General features: G+C 40.0%; 1 protein-coding gene across 1 annotated transcript; it reads right to left on the minus strand.

Annotated features, from left to right (window-relative positions):
• Nucleotides 1-842: 842 nt before the first annotated feature.
• Nucleotides 843-18,957, minus strand: slc25a28 (solute carrier family 25 member 28). Its single transcript, XM_061948473.1, has 4 exons — nucleotides 18,437-18,957; nucleotides 5,421-5,649; nucleotides 4,417-4,473; nucleotides 843-2,120 (listed from the first exon to the last, which is right to left on the minus strand). The coding sequence occupies exons 1-4, from the start codon at nucleotides 18,890-18,892 to the stop codon at nucleotides 1,570-1,572; spliced, it is 1,293 nt and encodes a 430-aa protein (XP_061804457.1). The 5' UTR covers nucleotides 18,893-18,957; the 3' UTR covers nucleotides 843-1,569.
• Between the last annotated feature and the right edge of the window lie 3,220 nt (nucleotides 18,958-22,177).

Below are 22,177 nucleotides of genomic sequence, written 5' to 3' on the forward strand. Positions count from 1 at the left end.
AACAAGCGGTAGAAAATGGATTGATGGATTGGCTGGAAAGGACAATAATTTATTTAAAAAAAAAAAAAAAAAATAAAAAAAATAAAGTTGTTTTTTTTTACTCGGGACTACCCGCGGGCCGGATTTTAGATGCTGGTGGGCTGTATCTGGCCTGCAGGCCATAGTTTGGAGACCCCTGTGATAGAATATACACTCAATGACCGCTAACGTAAGCTATCCAAATTGCTATTATTAGCTAACAACACCTAAAGCTAATGCGCGTGCATGTGTTACATACGTACGTGATTACGTCAAATATGATTTGCCAGAGCGGCTAGGAGACCCTGAGAGTAACAAGCGGTAGAAAATGGATTGAAAGGCGAGGAAGGACAGATTAAAAGAAAAAAATATATATAATACTTTTTTTTTTTTTTACTTCGGACTACCCACGGGCCGGATTTAGGACACTGGCGGGCCGTATCTGGCCTGCGGGCCGTAGTTTGGGGACCCCTGCTTTAAATGAAGACAAGTTTGACACGCCTGACATAACTCATCTTTCATCTTCAGAAGGTCCACGTGGACACTATTGAGCCACATTATTCCTTGTTAGCATGTTTACCGAGTTCCTTCCTCAGTCAAGTGCTTTGCTGTTGTGTACCTTTTGAGTAATAGTCGTCACTTTTGTTTCCTTGAATTTCCGACATACTTTCTCATGGATCATTTACCCAGTTCTAGAGCCTTCTTGTCGTGTTAGTAGACCTGCTGGTTCAATGTGTATTTTCAGTCTCTGGGGGGGGGGGGGGGGGGATTGTTGTTTTACAATGCATGCCGAGGTATGACGCGACAAAAAAAACAAAACGTGGTTTTGGTGATTTATGAGCACTGTCCGTTGCTCATAATTTATTATTCACTTGATGAGTGCAACTGAGAGTGGGAAACAGACATCAATCAGTAAGAACAGCTTCCATTCACTCAACATGGATAGCTTATAAAGCTGACCTAAAATGCAGACTTTAGGGGGCATTATTCATTTCCTACAAGCCAAGCGCTGTTATTGACACTCAGTAGTAGCAGTGCTATGAATTAAAATAGCTTCAGTTGGAACTGCATACAAGGCAATAATGGTGAATAGCTGAGAAGTACTTGGAAGCAAATTAGGGGAAACCAAAAAAAAAGGACTCAATTTTAAATGCTCATATAAAAAAAGGGCAAAATAAATTAAATATAGGCTTCGGATTAATCAGATCCATCATGGCGGCGAATGCGCCTCCACTTGATTTGGTTTCATTATATATTAAACAATATGCAGTGCTTAATTCCTCATAATCTCTAATTTCTTCATCATTATTTTAAAGACTGTTTGCAGGACGCCAATCATTTCCATACTATAATTGTTTCGGCCTCTGAATTGCCTGGGTAAAAAAAAAAAAAAGAATTACAAAAATAACGCTACCGCCCCCTGTTGGTGAATCCAATGCTGGGAAGCAACGCGACACTTTTCCCGACGGTAACTTTCTCTGCAATGCTTGATGGGACAGTAGAGATGGATCTTGGTGCGATTCCACGTGCGGCTTCTCCTCGCAGCAGGTCCTACGTCTCCGCCTCCATCTGCTGCGCTCTCCGCTTCTCGTGCTGGTGTTTGGTGATTCCGTACTTGAAGAACTCGTAGACGGACCAGCTGATGGCCGTGGAGGGCATCTGGTAGATGACCCTGGCCTGCGCTCCCTTGAAGTAGCCCCGCAGGCCGCCCAGCCTGTACACCGTCCGGAAGGCGTGGGCTAAGCCTGTGATTTGTCTGTGGGCTCCTTGCTTGGGCGACAGGGAGCTGAGGGCCAGCGACTCCTGGGTGTTGAGCAGGGTCTTGCACACATCCAGGGGCGTGGTGGCGGCGGCGGCCAGGGCCCCGGCTAAGGCCCCTGACAGCATGTGGGACGAGGGGTTGTAGTGTCTGTGGGGGTTGAGCAGCTCCTGCAGGTACTCGTATGTCATGAAGTGGAGCGCTTGGAAGGGCACGTTCATGGTGAGCTGGGTGGTGTAGCTGCGGTAGAACGCGGCGGCGCCCTCTTTCTGCCACACGGCGCGTATACAGTCCAACACGCCACGGTAGGGCGAATTATACATCTGCATGCGTTGCTTCACAACTGGGAGGATGCCAGGATGTCCAGGGTTTAACGGAGCAGAAAAAAAGGGAAAATACACAGTAAGTTGGCATAATAATACAACGTAGTATTCAACAAAAGTAACACAAATGTCAGTTTGATATACTTTAGAGCAGTCAGTGTACAGCTTGCATAGAGGTGGACATTAACTAGCGACTCAAGACGAGCAAATACCAAGAGAACTGTCATGTCGGCTGTCATATTGGTGGTAGCTTCATGTCCCGGGTGCTGCTGGCAATGGGGAGCTGCGGTATATTGACCCTTGTGCAACTCTAGGGCCCAAAACGGGCATTACATGTGTTCCTTTTGTGATATGATTGCTCAGTTTGAAGGTGAGCTGTGTGAAATTTGAGGTTGTTTTTTTTTCTTCTTAGAAAATTGCACTGTTTTTGAATGCAACAATGTTAGAGTAAGACATGATGTATATATAGTACAGGCCAAAAGTTTGGACACACCATGTCCTCATTGAATGTGTTTTCTTTATTTTCATGACTATTTACATCAGGCCTGGGCAATTATTTTGACTTGGGGGCCAAATTTAGAGAAAAAAATTTGCCTGGGGGCCGCTATATCTGATTTTTAGGAACACTAATACAAAACCTCACAATAATGTCTGATTGAATGCTAAAAACGTTATGATGGACTGCCTTAAAAAACGGAATGGAATTTCAAGCTTTTTTACTGAATGAGACACCCAGAATGTACATGACAATAACGAATGTGGGATTTACAATATTAACTATGAATGATAAAACACTGAATATTGAAAACGTATGAACGCCACACCCCCTCTCGATCGACATAATTTAAATGCAACAAACACAGCTAAATATAAATGCGAAAAAACGAAAAAATAAAATAAAAACCTCATTTCAGGCTGGCTGCTCTGGAAACACTCTGTAGAAACACTCCCCACCCACACTGCTTGGTGCCTCGTCTGAGCTGCTGTGACTTAGATTACCATAGTAACTAGTATATTATGCAAAACAGCAGATTCCAACCATTGAAAAACTTTGTATAGTTCAAGACTTACGTACATTTTAAAACATCACTGCACATCATAATGGCAGCTACACTTTCCATCTTAAAGATCTAAAACAATTATTTGGGAATGTCCGGCCGGCCAGATTGAAAAGCCTAACGGGCCGCATGTGGCCCCCGAGCCTTAATTTGCCCAGGTCTGATTTACATTGTAGATTGTCACTGAAGGCATCAAAACTATGAATGAACACATGTGGAGTTATGTACTTCACAAAAAAAAGTTGAAATAACTGAAGTCATGTTTTATATTCTAGTTTCTTCAAAATAGCCACCCTTTGCTCTGATTACTGCTTTGCATTCTCTTGATGAGCTTCAAGCACACCTGTGAAGTGAAAACCATTTCAGGTGACTAATCCAGACAATGTCAAGAGTGTGAAATGCAGTGGAAGCTTTAACTATATGTAACAAATAAAGAATTGATCAATATCAGAGTCAAACTCTGACCATCACAAAACCATTTCCATTTTCAGGTAAAATTCCAACACTCTGAAGTTGGGTTGCGCTATATAGTATACAGTATACAATATAAATGGTATGAACTTGGCCAAAAATAGAGCTTTTAATAATATCAATATTTCAAAATCTAAATTCCAAAATCAGGAAATAAGTCCTTGGACACAGGAGGACTTTAAGGGCAAAATCCAAAGGATTTAAATCAGAGCCAATTGTAAGACATAATTGAAATATTTAACTGATATTGTTACACCGCCATCTTGTGTTTATGTCTGATTATAATTGTCATCAACAATCTAATCATTCGGTCATCTTGCAAATTCTAAGTATTAGCAATGGTTGGACCAATACTGCCCCTGTAACTACTGGGTATTGGATCAACACCCACATTTGTATTATCGACTAAAACTAGTTTAAAGTATCCACACAACAGAATTGTGTTTAAAAATAGAACTATGTTACAAGTTAGAAAATAAGCAGATATTAACCATAAATTAGCAAGTAGATTAATAGTTTGGACCGAATAATACAACCTGCAATGACACTTTGTAATATTTATATTGTCATTTATATACAAAATAATATATTGTGACATATATTATTATCGCAGGAGACCGCAATTAATATCGTAACATAGATTTTTGGTCATCTTGCTCCCAAGTTTAACTCATGATTAGCGATCATGTCCAGGGCTATCTAGTATATATACTCAAGCAGGTGAGAATTCTGGCCATATTCCAATCATACAAAAACAATAATAAAATAAAAATGGAAGAGTCTATACCTTCTGATGGGTTCATGGCTGCATCATGAAGCAGGGTGGCCACACATCCAGCTGTCCCTGCAATAAGCACCACTCACAAATTAAAGTTAGCCAAGATAAATGAGAAAGAAGTACAGCGCTTTGCAAAAGTCTTTAACTCCCTTGGCTTTTTACCTATTTTGTTAAATAATTTAAATGTTTTTTAATCTACATTGTATGTGATCCATCTGCACAAAATAACCTAGGTTGGTGACGTGAAATGAGAAAAAAATAAATATTAAAAAATAATTTAAGAAAATAAAATGAAAATTGGCTTCACCTGCTTTGATATGAAGCCCCTTAAAATGTTCTGGTGCAATCGTTCACCTCCAGAAGTCACACAATTACTTAGAGTTGGGTTAAAAAGAAAAACTAATTTGATGATCCCACAGAGAACCATCAAATCCATAATCTTCAAGGGAAAATAATCCACCTAAACTCACAGACCAAGTAGATTAAAAAACATTTAAATTACAGCTTGTAATGTAACAAAATAGGTACAAAGCCAAAGCAGAGGGAATACTTTTGCAAGGTACTGTAGAAACAGAAAAATATATCAATGTGATGTATTTGCTATTTAACATCTGCAGATGCTAGAAACTAAACATGGATGTTATTTTGCATGTTGGTCCTGATTGGGTTCAGGAGGCCAAACCTTAGCAAAGAGAGACACCTAGTGGACTAAAGTGTTCTTTTTTTAAAGCAGGATAAAAAAGGAAGAGCAGTTTGTATGGGAGAAAGACAACTTACCCAGCCTCCCAATACACTGGAAAGAGGGAAGAGAGTATGGAGAACATGACATAAGGACACAATTGGTAAGGACACTATTATTTTGGGGGTGAATCACTGACTTAATAGAATTGATCTACACTGGCGTTGCTATGGGAATAAAAACAGAATAAAACTGTTGTGGTTAAAATACATGTGCATAGTTTGTGTCATCAAACATCTCTGCCTGTTTGTGTAAATGGGAGGTTTTATGGTACCATTAGCCAAATGACTGTTAGCCCCGGGGTGGATCGCGTCACTCAGAGTCTTTTTGAGTTTCTCATAGCTGGCAAAATAGAGGGCATGGGCCGGACCCGCGCCGATAGCGGTCACGTTCAGCCCTCTCATCGGCCGCCAAACTCCCTCCGTGGCCACGATTCGACGGAGGGCGTCCATCACGTTCCTGTAGCGGGCGGCAGGGTCTGGCTGGAGGCTCTGCATTCTTGTCTGGGGAAGTAGGGAAAACAAACAATTAAAAGGGGAAAAAGTAAACATTGACACAGCATTTAAAGAGAACTTTAGGTTTTAAATGATGCAGTGTTGAATAGAAGTATAGGGTTGGGCATCGGCTACTGATGGCAACCAAGACTTACATTCCGGTTCTTCCAAAACCATCCATATTTTTAAATGCCCATTCCTATTTTCGATGCTCAGTCTGCCGACAGAAAGAATTACGGTAGCTGCCACAGAGTTGGCTAGCAGCTAATTGTATCTCCATTCGGCAAAAAAAAATCAAATTTTTATGTTTTTCTTAATACTGCAAGACCTGAACATGAGGCTAAACATGTTACACACAATGGAAGAGCAAGCAGGAGCAGGCATGCTAATAGCTAAGCTAGCCGCTAAACTAGCTTGAAACAACAGAATAAATAAGTGCTTAGTGAAGTTAAAGGGGAACATTATCACCAGACCTATGTAAGCGTCAATATATACCTTGATGTTGCAGAAAAAAGACCATATATTTTTTTAACCGATTTCCGAACTCTAAATGGGTGAATTTTGGCGAATTAAACGCCTTTCTATTATTCGCTCTCGGAGCGATGACGTCACAACGTGACGTCACATCGGGAAGCAATCCGCCATTTTCTCAAACACATTACAAACACTGAGTCAAATCAGCTCTGTTATTTTCCGTTTTTTCGACTGTTTTCCGTACCTTGGAGACATCATGCCTCGTCGGTGTGTTGTCGGAGGGTGTAACAACACGAACAGGGATGGATTCAAGTTGCACCAGTGGCCCAAAGATGCGAAAGTGGCAAGAAATTGGACGTTTGTTCCGCACACTTTACCGACGAAAGCTATGCTACGACAGAGATGGCAAGAATGTGTGGATATCCTGCGACACTCAAAGCAGATGCATTTCCAACGATAAAGTCAAAGAAATCTGCCGCCAGACCCCCATTGAATCTGCCGGAGTGTGTGAGCAATTCAGGGACAAAGGACCTCGGTAGCACGGCAAGCAATGGCGGCAGTTTGTTCCCGCAGACGAGCGAGCTAAACCCCCTGGATGTCTTGGCTCACACCGTCCCTTATGCCACCGAAAATGATCAAGAGAAGAATATCGACCCTAGCTTCCCTGGCCTGCTGACATCAACTCCAAAACTGGACAGATCAGCTTTCAGGAAAAGAGCGCGGATGAGGGTATGTCTACAGAATATATTAATTGATGAAAATTGGGCTGTCTGCACTCTCAAAGTGCATGTTGTTGCCAAATGTATTTCATATGCTGTAAACCTAGTTCATAGTTGTTAGTTTCCTTTAATGCCAAACAAACACATACCAATCGTTGGTTAGAAGGCGATCGCCGAATTCGTCCTCGCTTTCTCCCGTGTCGCTGGGTCGTGTCGTTTTCCTCGGTTTCGCTTGCATACGGTTCAAACCGATATGGCTCAATAGCTTCAGTTTCTTCTTCAATTTCGTTTTCGCTACCTGCCTCCACACTACAACAATCCGTTTCAATACATGCGTAATCTGTTGAATCGCTTAAGCCGCTGAAATCCGAGTCTGGATCCGAGCTAATGTCGCTATAGCTTGCTGTTCTATGCGCCATGTTTGTTTGTGTTGGCATCACTATGTGACGTCACAGGAAAATGGACGGGTGTATATAACGATGGTTAAAATCAGGCACTTTGAAGCTTTTTTTTAGGGATATTGCGTGATGGGTAAAATTTTGAAAATAACTTTGAAAAATAAAATAAGCCACTGGGAACTGATTTTTAATGGTTTTAACCCTTCTGAAATTGTGATAATGTTCCCCTTTAAGGAAGTTTGGTGAAAGCGTGTCAGGACAATCTAATTTAAAACATTTGTATGCTCGTACAACACTTTAGCATATTCGTATGTGGAATTAAATTATGGAATGGATTAACCAAAAAAATCAAACAAAGCACCAATATGATTCAGTTTAAGAGACAGTTCAAACTACAAGTGTTCACAAAGTACACAGAACAATAAGTATAATGAACATCTTGAAACCCTTTTTTTTTAAGATAGATTAATGTATTTAATATTTGTTTACTTACTATGGTATATTATTTATTTATTCACTGTTCTGTTACAGAGAACAAGGAAATCAGATAAATTTGCTATGGTATGAAAAGGGGTAGGATTAAATAAGCTCAGCTTCTTCCTACTCCTTTACGGGCGTGCTGTAATGAAACAACTGGAAATATGTGATGAATTACATTGTATCGTATGCATGTTCCAAATAAACTGAAACTGAACTTAACTGTTATCGCAAAAAGTAACCATATATTAACTAAAATGAAAAACTAGATTAGTAAGAGTTAGAGAGCGGGTACTATAACATTGTTGTGATGTTCTGTTGCCGTTTAGTGACCACTCTCAGGCATACACGTAAAGGGAAATCGGCTCAATCCATAAATCGACAGTGTTGATACCAAGGGTATTATCATTGTATGATTGATACCATGGAGATAAGATCGATATTTTAATTTCTTCAAAATAATATTTTTGATGTTTAGTTAATGTTTACAAACTCAGGGAATCATTCCCTGGAAACAGGAGGAGTTTGAGGGCAAAACTAGAAGAATATCAATAAGTAATATAGTTTTTGCTTTTGTTTAATTATTGTGTGCCATTGACGTGGTTGCGATCAAAAATTTTATGTAATTAAAGAAAATAAGAGACAAGTTTAAATATTGTGCTGATATTGTTACACTGTCAATAGCACTCACTAAATGAATTTAGAAATGTATAGTTTATACATGTACTCCGATCATAGCTGATCAGAATCGGCAGCATGCAACCCTGATTGAAACTTCTCTCTCTCTAACACATAAACATCAGGATGTCTAAAAAAAATGTATGAGGTTTTCAAAGATAGTTAAAATTTTGCGAAAGTGTACACCTGTGGAAAGAAACTTTATAACATTTATAGTCAAGTTCAAAGGATTGATATTTATCTACTGCTTGAAAATAGCCCCATGAAAATACTACATCTTTGACCCAGCCTCTTAAAAGAATCGGAATCGAGAAACATTGGGAACTGTAATCAAAACAAGGAACCAGAATCAGATTAGTTCTAATTCAAATGACCTCAAATCACACATTTTTTGGTGAAACATACCTGTAGTAAATAAATAAAACAACAAAGTAGAAATTACATAGAGGAAACTAGCAGTGGCATAATCCCTAAATACCAATAAAGAACAATGATTCTCTCCACTTTGGCAAAGAGTGAGTATGTCCTCATGACACCGTGTGCTATAATTAAGGGCAAAGAGCTCCCTAATAGGACAAATAACAAGTTTGCCTAGTGCAGAAAGTTGCCACAATGGTCCTTGATTAGACAAGAATGCAGTAAAATACTCTTAGGCCACTAGTAGGTATGGGCCGGTTACCGATTGTAGGTGTCATGAAAAAGGGACTGTTTCAAAACCACTAAAATGTTCTTCAATAGGACACTATAAGTGAAAGTAAAAAATAAATCCTTCAGTTCACATGCGGCAGCAGCAGCTGTAGAAGGACCATTTCCCCTAGTCACATCTCTACAGGCTGTATTGTGAAGGAGAATGGTCCATGGTCCACTAAACACTTACCTATGTTCAAACAGACGAAATCGGCTGTTTGGGAATACTCCGGTTACCGTAAAAAATACAGACGGGCACGGTGGAGAAAAAAGATTGCCCAATGTTCTAGACGTGCTTACGGACATGGCGCAAGTGAAGGCAACAATGCGCACCATGAGTCATTGAGTCTACCGCCTGTAAACGGAGACAATCCAAGAAAATACTTTTAACTTATTAAAAGTTTGAATAAGGCTCTAGCAGATTCAACATATTTAGAAGATTCTGATCACACTTATTCTACTATCAATACTCCATCCTTAAAAAGTGTCAACATTTCAAGGATGACCCACACAAAAATGGTTTAACAACCAATCAACTTGACAAACTGGCATTCTTCTTGAAAACAATCGTAAAAGATAATACGGTGTATTCTGAAACCCCATGCACCCTGTGCGGTGATGATCGACTTACGGTAATAACAAAAACAAGAGGGCTTTTGTGGCAAAGTGGTTGTGATTTGGCTCAAATATGTCATGATGACAAGGAGCACAATTACACATATCTTTGCAAAAACATGGATTGAATTAGAGATCATCATTACTTTCTCTGTCCAAGAAAGAAAAAGAGAAAGTAGAAAATCTACAAGCAAACAATATGCTAAACTTTTGCCTGAAGAGGAAATCAGCAAGTCTAAATGGTCACTTGAAAGTGCAGGAGAGGTCAAGAAAACTTTAACAAACAAAACAAGAACTTTGACCATTAACACACATCAGATCCAGGTGAACAGACCATCGGCAAAGTCAACACTCACTTAATGGAAGACGAACTACATAAATAAGTACTTCAAGAACACACAGTTCCTGAAGAATACAACTTTGTGGATATTCTGACTTCTCAAAAAGTAGACAAACACAAGATTCTTCAAGAACACAGCTATGCAGAAGAAAAACAAACACTAAAAAAAAACCACACACAAAAGGTTGAAAAGATCCTAAAGGCAGAAAACTTTTCCATTAAACCATGGGTCCGATCAGACCAAAGTGGAGAGAAAAAGTCAAAGTTCAGGTAGCTAAGTTCCTAAAGATGGAAAACGTCCCCATTAAACAGTATGTTTCAACAGACCAAAGAGGCAGGAAAAACCCTGACACGTCTTCAAGATTAATAGGACTGCCATGTATCTGAAATGGAACACAAACCAAATGATTCAAGTCGGATTAAAGTAGAAAGCCAAATTAACAAACATGACGCCAATAATTTCCATACTGCAAAAAGTTAAACCAGTAGAAAACAGGCTCTTTGAGGCTTTCACCAATGCTGACAAAATACCAGAGTGCTCTCGTGACCACTCAGGATAGCAAAATGGATCTATTTTCCTGAAATGGCTAGTGAAAGATTGGCCGAGAAAAAAAGAGAAACAGATATTCTTTCTTTACAAAGTTTTTTCCCTTGAAACTCTACTGATATAAATAATTATACGATACAATTACAACTTCAGGCTCTGTGCATACAAATGTTATTGACACTCATTTTGGAGGCCTCACAGTACTCCAACAGCAGAACAAAGTCTTGACAAATAGGACCCTGTTATGTTGGCAAGTATCCAGTCACTGTAAATGGTATACCCACACCAAGCTATTTATCTTTCCTGCAGAAGAACATATTCTCCACATATTGTTGATGGTAAATTTGGTTGTATTGGCCACTACAAGCAATGAACTTGAAGCAATGACGCTGTGAACGTTTTACTGAAAGCGGTTTCTTCTTTCCTATGGGACAATAGCCAGAAACTTCTGTGCGTCAAAATGTACCACCCTTTTCTAAAGTAGGTTGCTCTGGTCAATTACATTTAATCTTAAGGATGACAGAGGTATTGAACAGTCAATGAATTGTTTAAAAAAAAAAAATCTATATTTTAGTTGACGTGGGAGGTTTGCGTTCTTTCCTAAAGAGCAAAGAGGTTTTTTGTATTCTCTAACCATGACAAAACGATCTTGAAAGACAAGCTACAGTGGAACCAAGATTTTACAAACCCTTCATTGTACAAACTTGTCGATGTACAAACCACAGACCAAATAAAAATGTGCTTTGGTGTACGAACCTTCTGTTTACAAACTTTTAATCCACCCATTGTGTGCCTGCAGCCAAGCCATTTTTGTCCCTGAATAAACATCCATTCAGTAGTATTGCCAAGAGCTAAACAAGATATACAAACTACGTATATAATTAAACGAGCACTTACTGTACAATGTCTGCTCTCACTGGGATGCCGACTGATAGGATGTTCATAATCCTCATGCGAGTAATAAAAATGGTATCACAAACACTTTTATCTTTCTCGCCAACTCTGGGTATAAATTCAACGTCAAAGTTAACCAACTTTTCGTTTTATGGCCACAATCTTCCACTATCAAGTTAAGAGGCACAATTTATAATCTAGAATAAAACTTTCACCAACTCAGAGGCAGTGCAGAAACTCAGAATGTCAATAATAGGTTGCTGTGATCAAGGCGCCGCTAAAAAGTTAGTTTGCGTTAGCGCTTATAACAATATAGTTAATACTTGGTTAATATTCAGGTGACAAGCTGTAAATGGAGTATTGTTGGCAGTTTTTGGATGTTTTCAGAGGTCTTTATGGGCACAATAGTGTCGTCGCATCAGCTGCATTGTTAGCCACCTCATACTTTTAAAAAAACAGGTATTACGTAATGATTGTGAATGATAGGCAAAATTCCAAAAGAGAGCGCAGTTTCCATTTAAAAGTCATATTATTTTTATTTGAATGTTTAAATGTGTTTATTTTCTTCTGTTTTAATTTGTAAATTGTTGGATGTGTCACGTCCGGTTTACATCACGCAAATTCACTTTATGTTGTCATATTCCTTTGAGTATTGTTTGATCTCTGTGTTATAAGAGAGATCAGCCTGTAGGCTTAATGTGCACAAATTAATATATTAGTTGCTCAGACAGTAATGTGTTTATACAAGTTTAAAAAGGGGAATGTCGTTTTTAATGGGGAAAGCGGCAGATCTCTTTTACTCGTGTTAGCATATAAGCTAGCTAGGGCTTGCTTGCTTCTCCGGTAAATGAAAAATGTCACTGGTCCGTGAGTTCATCAAACTGTTATCAATCAGGGTTTTACGATAATTTTGATTTAAAAACGGTAATACTGACCGTGGCAAGTTTTACCCTGGGTTATCATTATACCGTTTATGGTTACATCTGGACTGGGCCGATAAAACGATATCAATATATATTTCAATGTACATGCAATCGATAATTTAAAAAATGCGTTCGATATATATTTTTTGGGAGGGTCTGAAGAAACCAGCAAGAATGAACATGGTTTATTGCATGCACAAAGGCACTTGCAGTCTGGTAACCTAGCAAAACAGGAAGTGACGGTGAGCAATGGGAGTGACACGATAAACAGCCAATCCTTTAACAGTATCAACTATCAAGATTGGTTGCACCATGTTTCTGTCTCACTGTTGATTCTCTGCATGGAGAAAAGAAAGTAAAAATTAGTGCTTCAGAGAGCGAAATAATTGTCCATAAAACAGGAACAGTGCGTCAGTTTTTTAGATTTCAAAAAATGGACATCAAATGGGTTTCCTCCAGATACTCCGGCTTCCTCTCACCTCCAAAGACATGCACCTAGGGATAGGTTGATTGGCAACACTAAAAAACTGGCCCTAGTGTGTGAATTTATATCTTTATACGTATATTTGTACCGAAAAATATATCGAGATATATATCGAATATCGAGTTTAAGTAAAACTGTATCGAGATATACTTTTTCGTCCATATCGCCCAGACCTATCGACAAATTTAAAAAACTTATTTCGTGATACAATTTTCAGCCATATCGCCCAGCCTAGTAGTTACATCCCTACTCTGTGCCTTGGATGTTTGCTCACAGACCTGCCTAGTCTGTGCCTTGGATGTTTGCTCAAGACCTTCCAGGTCTGTGAGACTACAGGTGGTCAAGACATGGATAAAGTGTGGGCGTGTGTTGCTTTTCAGTGTGACATGGACAGCTGTATGCACTTAATTGGTGCCATTTTAGCACCCGCAGTGATCACAAGCACCTGACGACCTTATGGTCATCAGGTCATGACTCCCTAAGGCCATGTCCAAACGAACACAGATACTTAATAAACGCATACTTATCTCTGCGTTTAGGCCTCTTGTTCACACGCAGACGCATACATTTGTCTTTAAAAACGCCGATTTTTATAAACGCTGGCCAAAGTGTAGGGATCCAAAACTGTCCGCTTAGCGTATGCGTGGACACGGCACAAACGGAGACATGTGATGACGGTTGTTTCCAAGCTCAACAACACGGCCTTGCTGGCTTTAAACACGGATGACTGTATGTTTGAATGTAAACACGCTGCTATTTTCACTCAACATTAATAAAAAAAGACACATCAAAATGGGCTTTGTGACACTACCGCCGGAGCAAATGACAGTCAGCTGTTTTGAATACGATCTCTGTCGAACCTCCAGCTGATGGGACAACTTTGACAAGCAAGACTTTTTGCTCTGTGTCATAAGATACAGTCGTGCTCAGAAGTTTACATACCCTGGGAGAATGTATGATTTCTTGGCCATTCTTCAGAGGATATGAATGATAACACAAAAACCTTTCTTCCACTCATGCTTAATGGTTGTGTGAAGCTATTTATTGGCAAACAACTGTGTTTACTCTTTTTAAATCAAAATGACAAAGTCAATGTCGAGTCGCCAGAAGAAAGCCATTTCTGCACAAATGTCACAAAGTATCCCGCTTACATTACGCCAAACAGCACAAAGACAAGCCTCAAAACTTCTGGAACAAAGTAATTTGGAGTGATGAGACCAAAATGTTACTTTTTGGCCACTCGACCATTCAAGTGCCTCCTTATTGTGCATCTTGAAAAAGCCACACCACAATTTTTCAGAGTCCTGTATTTCAGCTGAAGTTATTTGTGGATTTTTCTTTGCATCTCGAACAATTTACCTGGCAGTTGTGGCTAAAATCTTTGCTGGTCTACCTAAATCCCTCATTTTCTACTTCTTAATCAGCGTTTGAACACTGCTGATTGGCATTCTCAATTCCTTGGATATCTTTTTATACCCCTTTCCTGTTTTATGCAGTTCAATTACCATTTCTCGCAGATCCTTTGACAATTATTTTGCCTTCCCCATGACTCAGAATCCAGAAACATCTGTGCAGCACTGGATGAAAGATGCAATTGTCTGTCAGAAGCCCAGAAACTCACTGACCTTTTATACACACACATTAATTACAAACAAACAGGTCACAGGTGAGGATTGGAACCTTGATTAGCCATTCAAACCTGTTTGTGTCAACTTTTGTGCATGTTATCAGATCAAAGTCACTGGGGTATGTAAACTTTTGATCTGGGTCATTTGGGTACTTTCTTTTGTCATTTGTATTTAAAAAGAGTAAACACAGTTTATAGCTTCACACAACCATTAAGCACGAGCGGAAGAAAGGTTTTTGTGTTATCATTCATATTCTCTGAAGAATGGCCAAGAAATCATACATTCTCCCAGGGTATGTAAACTTATGAGCACAACTGTAGGTGCGACATTATCTTATGTTTTTAGTCCTTGTTTAACGACCAATCATTAAGTTAACTTACGTGTCTTGCTTCCATTTTTGTAGATGTAGCCGGGCGCAACCGTGCTCGCGCGTAAAAAGCTACCAAGCAACTATAGCGTCCCCCTTGTAGTGTGTACTGATGTTAAAGACAATATACACATGTACCATAGCACTATATCCATGATTAAATTCTTTATAATTACCTTAAAAATGCAAAATGGTTTCCTTGGCTCGTTAGTGCGTGCTGATTCTAGAAATAATGTACACTTCAATACACATGTAATACATCACCATGTTGCTGAACATGTTATAATTCTATGAGTGTTGGCTTTCAGCAGCACAGGCGTGCATTCGCTCTTAAATAATGTTTCCAGGGCTCTGTCTACGTGCAGACTAGTTTTAAAGATATCGTACATGTCATTGTACGTCTAGTACAGCGAGATATTGTTTGGTGTGCCGTGGGAGATTATGTAATATCACCTAATTGGGCTACAAATATTTTTGCAAACCAGTCATTTTAATCTGCAAATGTGCCGTTGTTGAGTGTCTGTGCTGCCTAGAGCTCGGCAGAGTAACCGTGTAATACTCTTTCATATCAGTAGGTGGCAGCAGGTAGCTAATTGCTTTGTAGATGCCGGGAACGACAACGATGGTTTGCAGGTAAAAAGGTATCTAACGCTTAAACCAAAAATAAACAAAAGGCGAGTGCCGCTAAGAAAAGGCATTGAAGCTTAAGGATGGCTATGCAAAACGAAGCTAAAACTGCTGCAAAGTAAACAAAAACAGAATGCTGGACGACAGCAAAGACTTAGTGTGTGGAGCAGACGGCGTCCACAAAGTACATCCGTACATGACATGACAATCAACACCAAAATCTGAGCGCAAGACAAGAACTAAAACACTACACACAGGAAAACACCAAAAAACTCAAAATAAGTCACAGCGTGATGTGACAGGTCATGACAGTACTTTGAGACAAGAGCTATAGTGATGCATGCTTAATTATGGTTTGAATTCATATCCAACAATTGCGAGAACCACTTTTTACTGTCACTATCAGCTGCTGAGTTTCATTTTTTTAATGTTTATGCTGGTGGTATGCCTCGGGATTTTTTTCTATTAAAAAAATGTGCCTTGGCTCAGAAAAGGTTTAAAAACACTGGTCTAGTATATCAAAATAAACATACCGTATTTTTCGGACTATAAGTCGCAGTTTTTTTTCATAGTTTGGCTCCAGTGCGATTTATATATGTTTTTTTTCTTCTTTATTATGCATTTTCGGCAGGTGCGACTTATACTCCGGTGTGACCTATACTCCGAAAAATACGGTAATAGGATAATATAATAATGCCACTAAGTCAGATATTGCTACTTTTTTCAGGCTTCTGATGGGACATAGACACTTTTGAAACTACACTTGTGTGGATGGAGATCGTTTTAACCCTAAATATGTGTTTTTCAAACTCTCCATGTTCATGTGGACATGGCCTAAGTGTGCCTTATAAAACCCACACTGCAAATCAGGTGTGGGGGTGGGGGGGGGGGTGACCACAGTGATCTCATGTGATTAAAAAGACTATAAAAACGCTATATTACCCATTACCTCCCTGCTTGGCACTCAGCATCAAGGGTTGGAATTGGGGGTTAAATCACCAAAAATGATTCTCAGGCGCGGCCGCCACCGCTGCTCACTGCTCCCCTCACTTCCCAGGGGGGTGAACAAGGGGATGGGTCAAATGCAGAGGTTAATTCCACCACACCTAGTGTGTGTGTGTGACCTAGTGATGGGTCCGGCAACACCGATGCATCGGCGCATGTGTCGAGTTCATAGAGCAAAACCCTGTGTCGGTCACGTGACCGAACATGAGCTGTTTTGGTCACGTGACCGATACGCGAACTGTGTCGCCTCCTCTGTGCCCTGTGAGCGGGTCTTTTCTACAGCCGGAGATATAATAACTAAGAGAAATCGTCTAAAATTTAATACGTTGGAAAAACTGTTTTTTTTTATAAAAATGTGTAAAAATATAAATTAAAAAAAATTCCCAGCCCACAAGCATCCTCATTCACAACACGTTCTCTTAGCTTTCCATGTTATGATACATGTTCACATTATTTATTGACTGTATCTAAAAAAATATAAAAATATATTTTTATTTTAATGAAGATATGAAATAATCTTAAATGAAATACAATGACTTGGTTTATATTATTGTATATACTAGGTCAGTGGTTCTCAACCTTTTTTCAGTGATGTACCCCCTGTGAACATTTTTTTAATTCAAGTACCCCTTAATCAGAGCAAAGCATTTTTGGTTGAAAAAAATAGATAAAGAAGTAAAATACAGCACTATGTCATCAGTTTCTGATGTATTAAATTGTATAACAGTGCAAAATATTGATCATTTGTAGTGGTCTTTCTTGAACTATTTGACAAAAAAAGATATAAAAATAACTAAAAACTAGTTGAAAAATAAACAAGTGATTCAATTCAATCAGTGGCCTAGTGGTTAGAGTGTCCGCCCTGAGATCGGTAGGTTGTGAGTTCAAACCCTGGCCGAGTCATACCTAAGACTATAAAAATGGGACCCATTACCTCCCTGTTTGACACTCAGCATCAAGGGTTGGAATTGGGGGTTAAATCACCAAAAATGATTCCCGGGTGCGGCCACCGCTGCTGCTCACTGCTCCCCTCACCTCCCAGGGGGTGATCAAGGGTGATGGGTCAAATGCAGAGAATAATTTCGCCACACCTAGTGTGTGTGTGACAATCATTGGTACTTTAACTTTTAAATAAAGATTTCTACACATAGAAGTAATCATCAACTTAAAGTGCCCTCTTGGGGATTGTAATAGAGATCCATCTGGATTCATGAACTTAATTCTAAACATTTATTTTGTTGAATGATTATTCATTAAATATATTTATAAAGGATTTTTGAATTGTTGCTATTTTTAGAATTTTTTTTTTTTTTAAATCTCACGTACCCCTTGACATACCTTCACGTACCCCCATTTGAGAACCACTGTACTAGGTCATAAAATCAGTGTCAGTTGAGTCGGTCCATAGGTTGCCTGTAGGGATTTTTAATGTCCAGCAGATGTCAGTATTTAGTGACACAGTATCGACACAGTATTGCAATGTGTCGAAACGCTTCATGACGCCTCATCAACCCATCACTAGTGTGACTATCAGTGGTACTTAAACGTTTTCTTTTTACTTTTAATACAAGTGTAAATGCAACGAAATTAAATATCGTGGGTCAGTGTCATGCCTCTATTAAGAAGGCCAACTGTTGACTCAACTTTTCATTAACTCTTTAACTACAGGCAAACGTGTGTGGACATTGGTTACAAAACAGGCGGAATATTTGACTTTAACCAAAAACAAAATAAAAGTGGGCGACTTGTTTGAAAAGGTTAGCAACATGCTAACGGTGGTTTAACTGGTAAATACAGATTAGCATGCTAGCTAACTGACCTTGTGACGCGTGTTTAGGTTAGCAAGGAGGCTAAGAAGCTATGCTAACATATTTAAGCAATGGAGGGGGGGGGGGGGGAACAGACGCCAGTTAGCCGCCAAGCGTTAGGCTACCTTGACACAGTCGATGGGGAACATGAGGCAGTGCTCCATGATGCCGGCCACGGCTCCGGCCAACATGTGCGTGCTGGTGGAGGCTCCCTGCGGCAAGCCCTCGTAGTCCGGTTCAGAGTTATCACTTTGCTCCTGTGCGCTCCGGATCAACTCAACGGTCTGCAGTTCCGTCTCGCCTCCAATCCGCGGTGTCAGACTGCCCACGATACTTTCCGAGACTCCCAGGAAGCGACCCCCCAGCCATCGGACTTCTGCCCCGGCAGATGCACCAGCAACCCCGGGATCATTGCCTGCAGTCTCCGCGGTCATCCGACGCCTCCTCACAAATCCATCCGCTTCCATGAGAAACCAGGAGGCGTAAGGAGAGGGGGGCGTGCACAAACGTCTTAGAGTTCGGCGGCGAGGCTTCGCATTCCCTTGGTATGGTTTGGTAGCTTCTTTTCCCGCTACAAACATCCGCAACCGCCTTCTTTCCTCTCCGCCACGGGCAGCCACGCGAGGCCGAGGAAGGCCGGAAACACAAGAAGAGACCCCACAGAGCACGGAGACGAAGTTGATTGGCTACCAGAGGCAAGTCCTACTATTGCTATTGGATGAGAGGCCTGTCAATCAAAAGTGTGTCGTAATGGCGTGTGGCCTTAGAAGAATCTTGATAATATTCATGACAAATGTGTGCTTTGTTTCAAAGTTGTGCTGTTTGGATTTACACAGTATGACAAAAACATTGGAAAGGAATTTGACCTTTGCAACCTCATTATACTATTGGCGAAGTTGTATATTCATAAATGTAAGTTTCTCAATACCCGACCTGTTTTTTGTGCCTTTAAAAAATAACTAGAAATTTACTTTAAAACGCTTTCTACCTCTAACAACCAAACAACTGTGAAAATTATGATGCTGTGCTCCAAATTTGGATTATTTATGGAACTTGTGTGAGCCTATGATATATATATATATATATATATATATATATATATATATATATATATATATATATATATATATATATATACAGGTAAAAGCCAGTAAATTAGAATATTTTGAAAAACTTGATTTATTTCAGTAATTGCATTCAAAAGGTGTAACTTGTACATTATATTTATTCATTGCACACAGACTGATGCATTCAAATGTTTATTTCATTTAATTTTGATGATTTGAAGTGGCAACAAATGAAAATCCAAAATTCCGTGTGTCACAAAATTAGAATATTACTTAAGGCTAATACAAAAAAGGGATTTTTAGAAATGTTGGCCAACTGAAAAGTATGAAAATGAAAAATATGAGCATGTACAATACTCAATACTTGGTTGGAGCTCCTTTTGCCTCAATTACTGCGTTAATGCGGCGTGGCATGGAGTCGGTGAGTTTCTGGCACTGCTCAGGTGTTATGAGAGCCCAGGTTGCTCTGATAGTGGCCTTCAACTTTTCTGCGTTTTTGGGTCTGGCATTCTGCATCTTCCTTTTCACAATACCCCACAGATTTTCTATGAGGCTAAGGTCAGGGGAGTTGGCGGGCCAATTTAGAACAGAAATACCATGGTCCGTAAACCAGGCACGGGTAGATTTTGCGCTGTGTGCAGGCGCCAAGTCCTGTTGGAACTTGAAATCTCCATCTCCATAGAGCAGGTCAGCAGCAGGAAGCATGAAGTGCTCTAAAACTTGCTGGTAGACGGCTGCGTTGACCCTGGATCTCAGGAAACAGAGTGGACCGACACCAGCAGATGACATGGCACCCCAAACCATCACTGATGGTGGAAACTTTACACTAGACTTCAGGCAACGTGGCTCCTGTGCCTCTCCTGTCTTCCTCCAGACTCTGGGACCTCGATTTCCAAAGGAAATGCAAAATTTGCATGGTTGGGTGATGGTTTGGGGTGCCATGTCATCTGCTGGTGTCGGTCCACTCTGTTTCCTGAGATCCAGGGTCAACGCAGCCGTCTACCAGCAAGTTTTAGAGCACTTCATGCTTCCTGCTGCTGACCTGCTCTATGGAGATGGAGATTTCAAGTTCCAACAGGACTTGGCGCCTGCACACAGCGCAAAATCTACCCGTGCCTGGTTTACGGACCATGGTATTTCTGTTCTAAATTGGCCCGCCAACTCCCCTGACCTTAGCCCCATAGAAAATCTGTGGGGTATTGTGAAAAGGAAGATGCAGAATGCCAGACCCAAAAACGCAGAAGAGTTGAAGGCCACTATCAGAGCAACCTGGGCTCTCATAACACCTGAGCAGTGCCAGAAACTCATCGACTCCATGCCACGCCGCATTAACGCAGTAATTGAGGCAAAAGGAGCTCCAACCAAGTATTGAGTATTGTACATGCTCATATTTTTCATTTTCATACTTTTCAGTTGGCCAACATTTCTAAAAATCCCTTTTTTGTATTAGCCTTAAGTAATATTCTAATTTTGTGACACACGGAATTTTGGATTTTCATTTGTTGCCACTTCAAATCATCAAAATTAAATGAAATAAACATTTGAATGCATCAGTCTGTGTGCAATGAATAAATATAATGTACAAGTTACACCTTTTGAATGCAATTACTGAAATAAATCAAGTTTTTCAAAATATTCTAATTTACTGGCTTTTACCTGTATATATATATCAGTGTTTCCCACACATTCATTTATTTGTGGCGGCCCGCCACGAAAGAATTACGTCTGCCACAAATGGATTTTTCGGCTTTTGACTCGCTCGACCGCTCATAAAAGCAATGGGACTGTCTGTGAATGTTGCTTGTAGTTACACCTCTGGTGCAGTAGGTGGCGGTAGCCTACTATGCATTGTAACTCCGCCAATAGCACTTAATTCACCTGGTGGGCCAGAAGAAGAAGACGAAGAAGAAGAAGAAGATGGACGGATGGACGGACGGGATCAAAATACTCGCCTGCTACTTTTCATAATGATGGCGCTTCCTACGTTTCTACCTCAAACGTCTAAAAGCTGCTGAAAGCCTTGATCCAGGATGCCATGGGGAAAAAAACTTAAATGGTGCCTTTTGGCGATAGTTAGCAGCTTGGTGGCTCATAGCTGGCTAGCTAACGCTTGCTAGCGTGGTAGCATTGCTTAATTTTTACAGGTGTTATAGGTAGATAGGTTATAGCTGCATCGCTCGCGGCTCGTCATATATTTAACGTTAATCCGCGATTTCACCGAGCGTTTCACCGACAAGCTAACGTGTCCAGGTTATAGCCCTGTTGTCAATAAACACACGTGGACTGAAGCTAAATTGTCCACTGTCCACTGCAGCATGTGAATGCAATGAAAAGAATAAAATCTGAGCCAACCAGCTGTTAAAATGTTGTCCAGGTTAATGTTTTGGCCATTAAAGGCCCTTCATTTCAAGATTTCAACTGTGATCGGGCTTTAAACAGGTGGCTGACCTGTTCAGATGGGTGTAACTGCTACTGGTCAAATAATGTGAAATAGCATTTAATTTTACATGTATGCAATGCCATTTAAATGTAATTATAGATAATAATAATAATTACTGTGTAGTGTCGTAAATAGTCAACGGGAAGAATTTTAGTAAGATATAAGCCATGAGCACTACACAGCCAGAAAAAAACCTAGGCAGGACAAGTAAAAATATTGGGGCAAGTAGATTTGAGAAGTCGGGCAAGTAGAAAAAAACCTTAACGTTGAACCCTGCATGTGTTGAGCTGCTGCCGCTTAAGGTTAGACGGCACTGTACATAGAGCGGTTCTGCTCGTTAGTAATAAATTCTAATGTTG

Source organism: Nerophis lumbriciformis, linkage group LG02 (genome assembly GCF_033978685.3).
Source record: "Nerophis lumbriciformis linkage group LG02, RoL_Nlum_v2.1, whole genome shotgun sequence".
Lineage (NCBI taxonomy): Eukaryota > Metazoa > Chordata > Actinopteri > Syngnathiformes > Syngnathidae > Nerophis > Nerophis lumbriciformis.

Excerpts from the sequence above, each read along its gene's own strand:
- slc25a28 (XM_061948473.1), bottom strand. The coding sequence starts at position 18,892 with ATGTTTGTAGCGGGAAAAGAAGCTACCAAACCATACCAAGGGAATGCG. Across the intron at positions 5,650-18,436 it reads TCCCCATCGACTGTGTCAAG|ACAAGAATGCAGAGCCTCCA; the intron begins GTAGCCTAACGC and ends CTACTTCCCCAG. Across the intron at positions 4,474-5,420 it reads TAACAGTCATTTGGCTAATG|GGACAGCTGGATGTGTGGCC; the intron begins GTACCATAAAAC and ends TGCTTATTGCAG.